This window comes from Poecilia reticulata, linkage group LG20 (assembly GCF_000633615.1).
Source record: "Poecilia reticulata strain Guanapo linkage group LG20, Guppy_female_1.0+MT, whole genome shotgun sequence".
In the NCBI taxonomy this organism is placed as follows: Eukaryota; Metazoa; Chordata; class Actinopteri; order Cyprinodontiformes; family Poeciliidae; genus Poecilia; species Poecilia reticulata.
The window spans coordinates 8,166,407-8,182,263 of NC_024350.1; the positions used below are offsets into that span (position 1 = coordinate 8,166,407).

General features: G+C 41.3%; 1 protein-coding gene across 2 annotated transcripts in view; it reads right to left on the bottom strand.

Moving 5' to 3' along the window:
* reck (reversion-inducing-cysteine-rich protein with kazal motifs) overlaps positions 1 to 15,857 on the bottom strand; it is a 120,619-nt gene that overhangs the window by 68,189 nt on the left and 36,573 nt on the right. For both annotated transcript variants that reach the window (XM_008438544.2, XM_008438545.2), the window contains exons 7-12: positions 13,907 to 13,940; positions 13,501 to 13,698; positions 12,943 to 13,207; positions 12,693 to 12,866; positions 2,066 to 2,278; positions 222 to 358 (exon numbers count right to left, since the gene is read on the bottom strand). In XM_008438544.2, coding sequence (XP_008436766.1) covers positions 222 to 358; positions 2,066 to 2,278; positions 12,693 to 12,866; positions 12,943 to 13,207; positions 13,501 to 13,698; positions 13,907 to 13,940 — 1,021 coding nt within the window. The remainder of the gene's footprint in view (positions 1 to 221; positions 359 to 2,065; positions 2,279 to 12,692; positions 12,867 to 12,942; positions 13,208 to 13,500; positions 13,699 to 13,906; positions 13,941 to 15,857) is intronic.

A 15,857-nucleotide genomic window follows, 5' to 3' on the forward strand; every position in this document is an offset into this window, starting at 1 on the left:
TATCTATCTATCTATCTATCTATCTATCTATCTATCTATCTATCTATCTATCTATCTATCTATCTATCTATCTATCTATCTATCTATCTATCTATAGATTGGCAAAGTGGTAAAAGCTTGACAGAATGTTCATGACTAAAGGAGGCTCCTTTAATAAAACTAAAGCAAAGAATAGCTCCTTCCAAACACTGGAAGATAAAATATCATAAACAGCAACTTACTGAGATATCTGTGGAGGGGGATGCAGCGTTCAGGGTCATCGATGGGAGACAGCACCTCACAGAGCCTCTCTGGGGTTTGTCCTTCATGAAAGCGTTTATTATCCCCACACTTGGTCAGAATATCCACACAGTCTGACCTGAGAGCAGAAGGAAAGTCAAAAGAAAATACAAGATGACTGAAATCTGACATGCTAATTGTTTAAGTGGGAGTATTATGTATTTTCCAAGCACATAGTGCCATTTTATACAATCAATCAACTATGTCACCTTGAGTTGTTATAAAGATGCTAAATATATCAAACATGACTTAAAAGAAATTTTGCCTCTTGATGAGTTGGAAATGGCTTCTGTCTCTTTAAGAACCCTGTACCCTTTTTAACACTCTTCCTTCAACACATCATTATAACAATGCTCCTCCATGATGCTATTCACAACTGTTCTTAGGAGAGTTGTAATTTGTATGATGAGCTCAGCAGACTCACAGTTCCACCAGTTGTTTTCTAATTGCTGCTGCCACTAGTCTGGAGGAGCTGAGGGGGTAAGGGTGCTCTGTGAGGTGGAAGCTTTGGATAAATAGGTGGGGCTTTTTATGAGCAAGTGTTTAGACAGCTCTAGATGGTTGTAGCAAAAGATGCATGACTGATGCAAAAAAAAAAAACTTTACTAAAAAAAGCATCTTTATTACAATGTGTCAGAGTTTCTAATTGCTGAAGACTAGGGGTGCACCGGTTGCAGTTTTCTGGCCAATTGCCAATCACCATCTTCAAAAAGTTTGATCTGCCAATTACAAATCTGGCTGATTCTGACTTTTTTATCTGAAATGTCACTAAATATAGCAAGAAAGGCTGAGTTGGTAACAGTGCAGACATGACGTGGTGGGCCAGTTTGTCAGAGCAACAGACGTCAGTGGTTGATATTTAGACCTCTGTTGAGGAAGATAGGATAGGCTTCACGTTTAAGTATCAACTGATCACCAATCTGATTTATTGTGCACCTCTACCGGACACATGAATGTAAATGCTCCGTTTCACTGAAAACCAGCTCTGTGTAAACGAAGCCTTAGTCAGAAAAGCTTTAGAACTAATTTGAATTTTGACCTAAACTTAATGTACTGTTTCATAGCTAAGAATGTAGGTGTGGTTAAACCTATCTGAGATGACCCGTTGAAAAACAATACTATACAAGTAGACTTAATTGAGCTGTATTAATAAAGGATTCCATCTTAAAATAATGTTTTAAGTTTGCAAAACACTCTCCTGTCAATGAAAGCACATCATTTTCAAAGCAAAACTGTTGTACTGTGCACTAGAAAGACTTTTAAATCAAGTAAGCACAAATGGAGAAAAATACTGAGGTATTTTTGTTTGGTGCAGAGGGCAGAAGCCCTGTGAGACTGCAGCACAGTGGAAGTTAATACCTGTCAGCTGTGGTATTTCTACCATAGCATTTCTGCCTCTCTGTGTCCTTCTAGTCCTGCAGCCATTTTGTTACGCAGCCAGGTCTTAAACTTACCATGAAAGAATCATGGATTCCTTCCATGATTCTGTCCTATGTCTTCATAGGACATAGGACATATGTCCTATGTCTTGAGGGAAGATAAGTTAAAAGTTTGTTCCAGTTGCTCTTTTGCTCCTCTGCTTTAGGAACAATATTTCCTCTTCAAGTTAATTAAGATTCTGGGTCGTTTTTCATGCTTTACCCCTGCTAAATAGTTACCAGTTTTAACTAGTTTTTACAAAGTATTGTAACAACTTTGTAACAACTGCTCCAAGATAAATGACATTTGAGATTTTCTCCTGGATTTTGATAACAATACTACACTACAAAGTGATCAGTAGACCTACTTGCATATGACGCTCCCCCTGGATTTGCTGTGGCAGGGTTTGATCTGCAGAGAGCAGGCCACCGCCTTCCACATGTCTGGCAGACACTTCCTGATGTCCAGGACTGGGATGTTCATGAAGGGCATCTTGATCGTTCCGTTGGACCACAGCTTGATGTCGTTCATGGCACCTTGGTCTGACTGCATGTTACAGCTACGGAACAGCTCCGTGGGCCTATAGATACACACACACATGCCTTATTAGAGTAAGTGGATATGTCTGTTAAATTTATTTTAACAGTTTTAAGAAAAAAATATGGCACAACTGCAAAACTGCATCTAAAACATGAAACTTCTGGATAAATGTCATTTGGACAACTGGGATCAAGTTAATGTGTGACCATAAAGCGCATCTCTATATTTGGAAAAACAAACATCTTGTCCCAAGTGTCGGATGTAATGATTCTAGCTTATTTTCCGGCCACATGAACACCTTGAAGTCCCTAAAGGCCTAGACACACCGCTTGAATTCGACTTCTTCCTGATGCACACGATACGACTACTAGGTCTAGTGTTGTGTCGTTCATGTATAATTTGTTCACATCAGTGAATGAACTGAAGTGAATCACTTCATTGAGTGACTTATTCATTTCGCAGTTCAGGTTAGGTCAGTGGAAGCGTGCCAAATGGATGGAACTTCAACATTTTGTGACTCAGAATAATAAAATAAAGATTCATCCACTTCTGCAGTGTACTGTGATTTGTTCACAGATAATGAGTGAGTCGCCTGGTGAACAATGTTAGTACTCTCTGATCCCTGAGTCAGTATGTACGCCTGCCTTGCTCTTTTTCTGTCTCCTTTCCTCTCAGTCTCATTATTGATCAAAGAGTGTGCAGACCAGCTAGCCCATGTGCTCACGGACATCTTCAATACATCACTGTATCAGGCCATTGTCCCCTCATGTTTTAAGTCAGCTATTATTATTCCATTGCCCAAGAAACCAACTATCACATGTCTTAATGACTTTCGACCCGTTGCATTAAGATCTATCATCATGAAGTGCTTTGAGAGAGTGGTTAAGGGTCATATAATCTCTATACTGCCTCCATAATTTGACCCTTTCCAGTTTGCATACAAATCTAACCGCTCTACTGAGGATGTCATCTCCACTGCTCTTCATCCGAGCCTGGTACACCTGGTGAAAAGAAACACCCACATATGGATGCTGTTTTTGGATTTCAGCTCAGCATTCAATATGATCATCCCCCACGACTTGGTATGCAAACTGGTCCCCCTGGGCTTCAATACCCCATTGTGCAACTGGCTGCTAGGCTTTTCCACGGACAGAACTCAGTCTTGTCTGTGTGGAAAATAACACCTCCAATGTCATTTCTTTAAATACTGGCTCCCCACAGAGCTGTGTCCTGACGTCCCTGCTGTTTACCCTGATGACCCACGACTGTCATCCCAGGTTTAACACCAACCACATCATGAAATATGCAGACGACACAACAGTGAACAACAGAAAAGAGGTACAACATCTTGTGGACTGGTGCAGAATAAACAACCTGCTCCTGAAGGTCGACAAGACAAAAGAGATCATTGTTGACTTCAGGAGGTCACAACCCAACCACACACCACTCCTCATCAGGGCCGTGCAGAGACCACTAAAGGGGCAGGTGCTCAACAACAAAAAAAGGGCACATCTAACCGCATTCTAGGACAGAATATTAACAAAGCCACTCAGCTTTCAGAGTTTAATAAACAAAGATAAATTTCAAAAATGTGATATATACAATCAAAGCTAACAAGCATCTCCATATAGAGCATAACACTATGCCTATGTAAGATATTTTATTAGTCATTTCTTTCTGCAGGTCTACTTTGTTATAGGAAAGTATTGCAATATTCAAACCCGTAATTTAGCAAGATATGTAAATCAGAGCTGGACYAGACATATTTGTCTTTACAGAATTACACTATTAAAAATATAAACAAGGGCACAATGCAACCTTTTAGTGTACTGTAATCTATAAAAAAGAGCTGCCTGTTTGCTGCAGTGGAGATGAAGATGGTCCATTCAGGAAAGCAGAGCTGCATCAAACTTTAACGTGGAACTGCAGAAAAACGAAAAAAAAGATAGAAAAAATTGAGTTGTTAATGCTTGCCACCATGAGAAAAGCCTACTGAGTTTTGCTTAAAAAAAACTTTTAAAAAAATTTAAATCACACATTTTTGACTCATGAAGTTAACTTTTTTTGCAAAACAAACTTGTTTAACTTCATACTCTACGAACCAGACCCTAAACTTAAAGTCTGGGTTGAGTTTTTCTCCCCTTCATTAATGTCACTTTTATTACATTCATTATATCTATCATGGTAATTCAGGGAGAGTTATTTTTAATTCTAAATGAATATCCTTGTTGGACTTTTATTTAAGTGTTATTCTCCTTCAAGATACATTTACCTCACGCCAGAATAAATGAAATGTACATTATGCAGCAAAGGAACTTAGAAGATCGGACATATATCCATTATGGAGATGATCAGTTTTGGACGGGCGATGTGCCCTTATTGCATAAGCAATACTAAAGAATGACTGATATCATTAAAGATACAGGGGAGAAGCTTTTTAGTTATCTAGCTTTGCTAGCAAAGTGGTTAGCTATCAGCTAGCTAATAGTACAACAACAACAGCCTAATGTCTGTATAATAAAAATAGTGAATCGATAGATAACAGTTTTTTCTCACCTGGCTGTCTCCTCCCGCTCAGTAGTTCTTCAGAGAAAGGCAGACGCAGAGGCCTGTCAGTGTCTGTTGTATTTCATTACCTCTCTGCTTAAACCGCGACTCCGAGCTGAAGCAGAAACGATACTTCAACGTTTTCCGTCATCTGACAAGTAGCAAGTCTACTCCACTTTATTCACCAAAAACGTTTTTTTTCTTTTAATTCACCAAAAACTTCTGTAATCTGGAATGTTCGCTACGTTGACCTTCTTCTTCTTCGTGTGAGAGGAGGGTGAGTGGAGAGCGGAAGAAGAGCGAAAGAGAGAGCGATTGTATTTCTATATCTTTGACTTTTTTCTTACTGTTTTTTCACTTGGTGTTTATGTTAATTGTTTAGATGTGATTTTGTGTTAATTTTGTCACGTTTTAAGGGGTTTTTGTTTGGGTTCGGGTGTGGCCGTCAGGCGTGCCTGGCTGGCTGGCGTCTGACGACGCTATGGTGTCTGGTGGTGGGGTTTTCTCCACGCTGACACGGAGGAACGGCGTCAAGGTGGGCGCCGGTTCTCCATGTGTCGTGGAGGAAGTTTGTTTGGCGGTGGGCGAGGTGATTAGACATGGGTCCATCAAGTCGGCAGCTCGCATGAGTGGAGCTCTCGTCTTGTTCTTGGAGAAAGTGGAGCAAGCTCAACAGCTAGTTGAGGTAGGCGTTTCTGTCAAAGGCCTGTTTTTGCAAATATCACCGCTGATTTTGATTACATCTTGTTTGCCACGTCCTCTAACATGAAGTGTTTTGGTTGCGGTCAGGAGGGGCACATTATTAAAATGTGTCCTGACAGGGCCGGGCTGGCCCCGCCGAGTGCAAAGCAGCAGCCCGCTGCTGCTGAACAGGTGGGGAGCCCACCTGGTGAGGCTGGAGCAGTGGAGGACCCCACTGCCGCAGCGGAGTATCCCTCGGCGGCTGCGGTGGAGGAACCCGTGGTGGTGGCGGGGGAGCCCGCTGCAGAGGAGCAGGCGGAAGGTACTGTTGAGGTATCGGTAGTGGAAAGTGAGAAAAGTGTGAAAATGAATATAGGTGTGGGAAAGCACAGTGTTGTGTGGTGATGGGGTGAATAGTGGTGGGGATGGGGTGAATGGTGGTGGTGAGGGTGAAAGTGAAGTGGTCGAGAAGGATAGTGTGCAGGGAGAGCAGCAGGTGGAGGTGAGGGGCGATGAGGAGCATATAGTGTGTGGAGATCAGGGATGGAAAGGAGAGGTGCAGGTGGAGGGACAGTAGTTAACCACAACAGTAGTTATGCTAAAACGGAATTATGCTAAAAGAAAATGTATGTAAAAATGGAATTTGTACTAAAACTTAATCTATGATTTACCTGCTTGCACTACTTACATTTTAGCATAATTTCTGTTATTGCTGTTGTGGTTTTTGTATTTTGTTGAACCTTCTGGGCCACCATTCAACTGCTTTTGAATGGTGGCCCAGTGTGGAGTTGTTTTTTGGAGCTGGAGTGGCAGGAGAGACAGGTGAAGCAGAGGAGGCAATGGAACTGGAGGCTTCAGCCCCGTTAAAGAGGGGAATTAAAAGGAGGAATGTGGTGACTGCTGTACAGGCCAGTAAACAGGCCTGCAAGCTGGCTGCAGAGAGGTAGGAGGTGTCGGACAGCAGCGACAATGAGAGCTGGTTCTCTGACAGCAGTGAAATATCTGTCACACTGGGTATCTAGGTTGCAAAGCACCTAGATACCCTGTAGAGTCTTTTAGAACTTTTTAAAAAGAAACTAAAGGATTCAGAAGAATGAAAATCTAGTTATTTTCCTGATTTAAAATTATTTTATTTCTCAGCAAGGTATCACATCAGGAACAAAGAGGTATCAGGTTTTGTAGACAGAGACGTCTATAGATTAAAGAAAATATTGACTAAAGTTAGAAAACAACTTTGATTTAAAAGATGTACAGTAGCATTTTATTATTTTTTTATAGTCTTGGTATTTTGTTTTTAGCTTCTTACCCAATATGGATTCTTTTAAAATAGCATCTTTGAATCTTAACGGGGCGAGGGAGGCTGGAAAACAAGCTTTGATTTATCAAATGCTGAACCAAAAGAAAATCGATGTAATTTATCTGCAAGAAACGCACAGCGATAAACTATTAGAGACAGACTGGGGCAGGGAGTGGAGAGGGGAAGTCATTTTAAGTCACGGCACCTCCCAGAGTGCAGGGATGGGCTTCCTCTTTTCCAGAGCGTTCACCCCAAACTCAAAAGAAGTAGAACATGTCATTCAGGGGAGGTGTCTTTTAGTTAAGACAAAGTTTGATCGTTTTAGTATAGTTTTTATTAATATTTATGCTCCCATTACTAATGCAGAGAAGTGTTTTTTTTTTTTAATTGGGGAACGGTTGGGTGATTGTGGGTCTGAGGACTTTGTTTTTATAGGTGGAGATTTTAACTGCACTGAAAACGCGTTTTTAGACCATAATCATGCAGAGCTGCATCCAGCAGCCCAACATGCTCTGCGGCAGCTGGTCTCATCTAATGGCCTGGTGGATGTATGGAGGAGGATGCATGCAGGCTCCAGGCAGKATACATGGTCCCACATTAAGGAAAATAGCATCTCTTTAGCCCGTCTTGATCGTTTTTATTGTTTTAAACACAATTTTAATGTGTTTAAAACATGCCAGATTTTACCGGTGGCTTTTACAGATCACTCGTTGCTTTTAGGTAATGTTTTTATCAGAAACATTTTACCTAGAAGCGCTTACTGGCATTTTATCTCAGCCTTAACTTATGATCAGGGTTTTAAGGAGGTTTTAAGTTATCTTTGGGCTGGTTTTAGACAGAGAAAGTCTGATTTTACCAGTCTTAAACAGTGGTGGGACCACGGAAAAGTACAGATAAAACTGCTGAGTCAACAGCACACTCTCAATGTCACCCGTGACATTACCAGATCTATCAGAGATCTGGAGATAAACATTGTGGAATTAGAACAACTTAGCGAATCCACAGGAAATCAAGAGCATATTGAAGCTCTCAAATCTAAAAGGCTAACTTTAGCAAACCTGCTGGAGAATAAAGTCCAAGGCGCACTGGTCAGGTCCCGGGTTCAGAACATCACAGAGATGGATGCTCCCTCTAGCTTTTTCTTCAGCTTGGAGAGGAAGCACAGGCAGAGGAAGCTGATCCACTCCTTGCTGTCGGACACAGGGCAGCAACTGAGTGAACCAGGTGAGATCAGAAGGAGGGCTGAGGAGTTTTACCGTTCTCTGTTCCACAGTGAATACAAGGAGAACGAGGTGAAGATCAATGGTAGCCTGTGTGCTCCTTTTAGGGTGTGTAGAGGCGTTCGACAGGGCTGCGCGCTCTCGGGGATGCTCTACGCACTCTCTGTGGAACCCCTCCTCCAGAAAATACGCTCGAGTGTTTATGGTTTGGTTTTACCTGGTTTTAATAACAATATTGTTTTATCTGCCTATGCTGATGATGTTGTTGTTTTTATAAAAAATCAGCAAGATGTAAATGTTGTAACCGAGATCACAGAGAAGTTCTCTGAATTGTCTGCTGCAAGGGTGAACTGGGGATAGAGCGAAGCCTTGGCCGTCAGTGGGTGGTCTGCTGGGCTCCCGGTTCTCCCTCAAGGTCTTATTTGGAAAAGAGATGGTTTTAAGTATCTTGGTGTGTTTTTAGGCAGTAAGGATATTGTACATAAAAACTGGGAAAACGTCGAGCAGAAAATCAAAAACAAATTGTCAAAATGGAGGTGGCTGCACTCCCAGATGTCTTACCGTGGCAGAGTGCTGGTTTTAAATAACCTTGTAGCATCACAGCTGTGGCACAAACTCAATGTTTTAGACCCACCATCTGGTCTACTTGTAAAAATACAGTCGGAGATGGTCAATTTTTTCTGGAACCGTCTACACTGGGTGCCACAGTCTGTGTTGTTTTTATCCAGAGAGGAGGGGGGCCAGGGCCTTGTCCACCTGGCCAGCAGAACGGCTACATTTCGTTTACAGTTTATTCAGAAATACCTGACAGAATCTCCTGTGTGGAGGGATGTGGCCAACTGTATCCTCAGACGTGTTAACTTTCTGGGGCTGGATGCTGCTCTGTTTTTAACAGATTTTAGCTTTTTAAAGTTAAAAGGGTTGCCTCAGTTTTATCAGGGTGTTTTTAAATCCTGTGCTCTTTTTAAATTGGAAAGAGCAAAAACGCATGATTCTCTGCATGTCCACGACAGCAGCGTGCCGGGACTGTCTGAGGCACTGTCCAGGTCCGGGACGGTGACCTTGAGGCATCTGGTGCAGGTGGCGGGACCGGACTTCTCAGACGTCCAGGAGGTTAGCTCGCTGCTTGGGGTCCGGTCCGCCAGGCTGGTACAGCACTTCCTGGAGCGGGTGAAGGAGCGGCTGTCAGCTGAGGAGAGGCGGCTCCTGCAGCTACATACAACAAAAGAGTGCCAACCTGACCAGAATGACCCGTTCCCAGATGTGGTTCTGGATCCTAATTTTGAGGACGACAGTGGTCCCCTGATGAACTGTACGGATTTGGAGATGGACCTATGCAAAACTGGTCCAAAAATACTGTATAAATTTTGTACAAAGATCCTGAACAGGAGAGCTCTCTGTAAAAGACCCATTAGTGTCTGGAACAACAAATTCGGAGGACAGAAGCCTCAATGGAGGACTTTATACAAGCCTCCAATCAAAAAAAGGACTGGTGACCTTCAGTGGAGGATACTGCATGGCGCCATCGCTACGAACTTGTTTTTATCGGTCATCAGTCCTGGGGTTTTAAATGAGTGTCCTTCTTGCAATTTGTCTGAGAGTGTTTTTCATGTTTTTATGGATTGTGTATGATTGACTAGTTTTTTAAATTTTTTAATGAGAATTTTTAGCCTGTTTGGCGTGGTTTTTATCAATTCTGTTTTTATCTGTTTTTATTTATGACAGTGCATTACAGTCGAGCCACTAGGTTTAAATCCCGTATTTTAAATTATTTAATTGCAGAGGCCAAAATGGCAATTTATTTAACTCGTCGTGACAAGATGCAAGCTGGACCTCAACTTGATGCCGTTGCTCTGTGGAAGTGCATCGTTAAAGCTAGGCTTAGATTGGAGTTTTGTTTCCACAGAGCCACCGGGGATTTAAATAGTGTTTTTTACAACTGTGGGGTTTTACTAATGTATTGTGCACCGTTTCAAATCAGGGAGAACAAAATTTTAACAAGCTGCTGATGTAAATATTTATTGTTTTTATTTAGTTTCTTTGACCTGATTATGTAAAAGTGTATTGTTAAATTATTGTAAATAAACGTTTTGGTAAAAAAAAAAAAAAACATATCTTCTTCTGTTCTCTGTTCTCCCTAACCCTGTCGTGTTTTTGTCTTTTTGTTAGCTTCTTCTCTTGCTTTCCTTTCTTCCAACCAACTTCTTGCCCTTTCTTGTCTCTTCCTAAGTGTTCTTTTCATTCTTGCTGATCTTGATATCATCCATTCCATTTCATTTGCACTATTCCCTCCTGATGTAGAAGCCATGTTGTTACAGTCAATGTACAGTTTATGCAATCCGCCAAAATCAAATCCTACCGCCTTCGTTTGTTTGCTATTTCACTCGCTTCTCCTTCCGCCCGCTCCTTCCATCCCCACGAGATCTCGTTCGCTACGTTGAGCTCTGCAGTTAGCCGCCTTATCTCACTGCGCAAGAGGCAATTGCGTCATGGGCAAAAGGTCAAAGACAACTTCTTGGTCAAAGACAAGGTGACCGGCTTATTATGTTGTACAAAAATGAAACAAAAAAGCAAAGAATTTTAGCACATGTTTTTATGTGTCAGAAGAGGGCTTAGGAAATAATACCAAAAAAAGAAAAAAGAAATTGACCAAAAGGCCACTTGGGGGCAAGGAGCAAAAAGGGCACCCCCAACTCCCCCCTCTGCACGTGCCTGCTCCTCATCAATGACAGAGCAGTGGAAATCGTCAGCAGCACTAAGTTCCTGAGGGTTCACATTACAGACAACCTTAGCTGGCACCTCTTATCACTTCACTGGTGAAAAAGGCACAGCAGAAGTTGCAAGACCTCAGACTGGAAGTCTCTGCAAAGAGAGGTGAAGACAGCGGAGAGGTTCATTGGAACTCCACTCCCCCCCATCCAGAACATTGCACACAGACGCTGCTTAGCCAGAGCAAACCAGATCCTCTCTGATTCCACCCATCCTCTCCATGGTCTGTTCATTGTTAAGAAAATAAATTTAAAATAAGCTAGTTGTAAAAACTTAACCATATGTTCAATAATTAGGTAAAATTGATGGTGTTTCAAATAAGGAAATTCACTTCAAATTATATCCATGGTTCAATTAGCGTAATCTTTTATCTAGGATAATTCTATTGAAACATTATACACTAAGTTGAATTAAAATAACTTGGCTTGTAGTTCTCTATAATTTAGAACACAACTAGTGTCTCTGTGTATATTTTTGACCTCTTGACCACTTGATAAGATTTAACAGCTGGTGCAAAACAATCTGGTCCTCTCAACAGGGTAGAACTTCCTCTTGGGACAGGGTCATAAAAAACATTTGTCCTCATTCAAAATAAAATAACACTTCTTTGATCTTAGAAAACAGGTATTTACTGGAACATAGTTAACTAGATTTAAAATGAAACTCGCTAAGGACACTCCCCTAATTTGAATACAGCAGAGAAGAAAAACACGCCCTCCCTATAAAAGTAGCCAACTCGGAACTTAGCTTCAGATCGCTACGGGGTTACCTGTGATGCTGTCTACAGGGAAGCAGCGTAGCTGTGAGAGGCTTCCCCGTAAGTTTCGTCGTGGTGTGTGGATGTCTGTCGTGTGAGGTAAATATTCCTGGTTTGTGATTGTATTGAGTTCTGTCAGTTTCATTAGTTGTTTGTCTAATAAATGTTATGTTTTGGACTTGGAGAAACGTTTTGTCTTGTCTTTATGGTTCAGCTGACATAACGACGACTTCAATGAATAAAACGAGTGAAAAGGTTTTAATTATTCCTCTTCTGATGTTTTTTAATATCATCCAGTTGCCGTCTGGCAGGAGAGTCTGTAGCATCTGCTGCAGAACAGCCAGACTCAGAAATAGTTGTCTCCTACTGGTCATCAGATTGCTCAACATTCCCATCATGAAACTGTCTGAAACTGTTTGAAAATTGTAATTATTACTTGTATATTATTTAATTATAGTTACACTTGTGTTTTTGTGTGTGCCCCGGTGGCCAAGCAAGGACATTTCATTGCCAATTTTACTTATGTTTCTTTGTACAATGACAATAAAAATAAGTCTAAGTCTCTAAGTCTATTAAGATGTGCGCGTGCATGCGCACACGTGTGTGTGTGTTTGTTTTCATGTGGCCTGACACAATATTAGCCGTTAGCTTGGAGAAACAGAGGTAGCGGTATGCTGGACTGTGCGTCATGCAGTGCACAGATTGTGCTGAGGGAGTGTGGAAACCAGCTGAAATGAAAGGCAAACCTCTGAAAGTACTATTTAAAGGGATTAGAGTTTCTTCATCATTTCAGCTAGCATATATGAAAAAACATTTAAATAATGATTATCAGAAATTTGTGTTTTTTTTGATTGTCTTTCTTTGTTTCTGCTCTGGCAATTTGTTCCTGCCTTGTAATTTCTCAAATACATTATTTTAAAATGTGTGTTTGTTTAGCAGAACAACTCGAAAGAGATCATTGAAAATGTAAAACAAAAGAAGAAATAACATAACTTCTATTGCTAGTTTTTATAAATATAAATATTAACTAAAACAAACAAAACAGCCAGTACTGAGACAATGAGACTGATCTAAAACGACAAAGCATTTTTTTCTGTGCAATATTGATGTGTGTAAGGTGTGGTGCCATTGTAATGCATCAGCTGTGTAAGTTAGGTGAGTTAGCAGTGGGAAGGAGTGTGACCTGTTGTTGAAGTTGGTGCAGTAAGTCAGGTCCTTGCAGCCCAGCTGACATGGCTCTCTGACATCTGCCAGGCAGTTGATGAGCTCCATCTCCATTGGGTTGTACTCACACAGCTGATCAAAGTCTTGCCATGTCTGGCTGCCCCAGTGGGTGCTGATCTGGTGGCACTTTTCCCTGTTACAGTAGAACACAGAGTCCGTTACAACCAGCTAGCAGAAAGCATGGTGTACTGGTTTCCATGGCACCTCACCTGCAGACCGACGTGTTTGCCTTTGAGCAACAGTGCAGCTTGGCGCAGTCCATCTTGGCTGGATGGGGGGTCTCCTCCTCGGGTGGGGAAGGAGGGTGAGCTCTGCTCAGGAAACACTGCCACATTGGATCCTGAGGGAGGGGCTGGGTGCCACACTCTTTAATGAGGCCCTCCATAATCTCTTGGTCTGTATTCATGGCGCGGAGGAGATGGCGGCAGGCCGTCTGGCAGTTTGGGGCTTCAGCCCGGTCGCAGCAGTACAAACCTGGAGGAGATCATGGCAGAGACTCAGAGGTGTTGCAGTATCTGGGTGAGTGACATGGTTGCATATACGTACATGACAGATATGCACTACATCAAGAGTTTGTGACTGAATTTCCATTTGCAGTTTTTGCAGTCAATTTCAGTTTTATTTTTAAAAATGGCCGTGAAGAGCGGATAATTATTTTGCTATATTACACTTTAAGCGACACAACAGGTAACACTGAACTTGGTTCTATGATGAGAGAATATGAAGCTATGCAGCTCTTCAGGTCTGTTGGATGAAGATGGACATACTGTCTATGGGGCTGCGAGCAGGGTAGGACTCGGTGAAGTTGTTGACGCATTCGACAAGCTTAGGGCTGTGACTCTTGCAGAAGTCTTTGACGGTCTTGATCTGGGATTCTGTTGGCGTCGAGTCCGTCCTGAATATGGCATCGCAGAAGTCCCTGCAGTTGGTGTGACGGCCCACAAAACCACAGCATGCTGAGCCCACTGAAAGACAAACCCAAGGGATTGTCTGAGGAAATGGATAAAAGCATTTTCTGTAATTCCAACTTCATCATTCTATCATAGACTGTGAAGTATTTTCTGGTGTTTTAAGAACCAGGTCCAAGAATACTAGAAACAGATTATGTTCTTAATGTTTGTGTTTTTCACTCTTTATTTGGCCATTATTTAGTGCATGAGACTACAAACTTACTTTCATTTTTGGTGATACAGCTGTAGAGAGAGTTCTAAAAAGAGAGAAGGGGAAAACATAGCAAGATTATTGCCGCCGACATTCAGATGACTCAAACAATAATCATCACAGATGCACTAAGAAGTTTTCAGTTGAGACGAGTCAGCCAATTTAAAGCTTGACTAATCCTGACTGGCGTCCAGGTGGTGGAAAAGTCAAAAATCTAATCAGAATAGCTGATTAAATAGCTCACTTTAATATCCATTCAACTCACTGTAATATCAGCTCATATGTAATACAGCTATTCAAAATAAATTGCCTAAATTATTCAAATTTGTAGACCATTTAAATGAAATTGTTCAAAGTGAATTTTCTACATTAAAAATGTTGCAGATTGTTTATGGATGTTTGTCTGTTTTGATTAGCACTGTTGGTGGTTTGTATTTTGTTTTGTTTAATGGTACTTTGTTCAATGCACTTTGTAATGTTTTTTTTTTGTATGTACCTCATGGGCTGCCGTAGCTAATGAGGGCAGGCCCTACAAAAGCTAGCAGAATCATTGTAATGAATGACTTGAACTGTCAAGATGCATTTGGCATAACAAAATCAACACTTAGTGTTTCCCAGTGAAAGCAGCGAGATACGTTTTGTTTTGTTGTTTGTATTGTAAATTTCTGTTTTGTATTCTAATATTTGTTTTTAGTTTTCACGTAACTGAGAGTGTGGTGACTGTGATGATCCACATCAAAGAAAAATAAACAAAACCTTGAAATCACCTGTTGAGACTGTGCAAATTAATTCAAGTGCTGGGGAACTGCTACCTCAGTCAATGCACCAATTTGAATGATGAAGGTTTTTATTTTTTTTTAAACAAATATGTTAATGTAATGTTGAAAAAGTTCAACATTACATTATTGTTGTTTCAATAGCTGAAACAACAATAATGTTTTCAGTCCTGATTCTAAGGAACCAAATGTTTGTGCACCTCTCAAGCTTCTGTGGAATTTGTTGTAGAGCAGTGGTCCCCAACCTTTTTATTACCGCGGACCGGTCAAGACTTGGAAAATTTCGCTGCGGCCCGGAGGGGCGGGGCGTGAACTGTCAGATATAAGGCTTCTGCATGTTGGTGTTCCCGCTAAAGCCTGAATATGCCCAATTTGGGTTGTCTTGGCCTTTTTATCGCAGCCTGTGGGATTTTCCCTGGCTGGGAACGAGAATACGACCTGCTGAATGTGACAGGTAGCCAATCAGAAAGCGAGATGACATAAGAACAGAGGGGAATCCCAAACAGCTGGCATGTTGCGCAACTGAGATATCAGTGATGACGTGGAAATTGTCGAGAAATCTGGTATGAAGCATGTGAGATCTGTCCAGGTATACGCAGAAAAATGGAATAAAGGCCTGAGAAATAACAGTATACCCTGAATAATGATTAAATGATGATTATAAGTGATAAGTGATTATAAAGTGACAATACACAGGCCAATGAAGAAATGTCTGTAATGTATGATCAAAACATGTATTCTGTACTTTTAATTAAGTAAGTGTTATAATAATGTATACTCTGTACTCCTAATCAGTTGATGTTCTGTACTTATAATCAAGTGAATGATAATGGTTTACATTATGAAAGGCTGGAGGTTATACTTTTGAGTCAACTAACAAATAACATGATTATATAAAATCAGCATGTATTATTAAAAATCATGGATACTGTGGTAAGGGAAAAGAGTACTTCTCACTGAGCAAAAGGCTAGGGACCGAAGGGTGAGTCATCAAATGGGGAAGGAAAGCAAGGGTGCGGCAGAGTTGGAAACAGATGGTCAACGGAAAAAAGGGAACTGCCCCGATGGAAAAGGGAACTGCCCCGATGAAGTGAGGAGGCAGGGATGAGTCATTGGAAACTTGAGAAAGAGCCCGGTACTTTCCACAGGCAGCCCTGCCTTGCATGACATCAGGTAATGACATAATG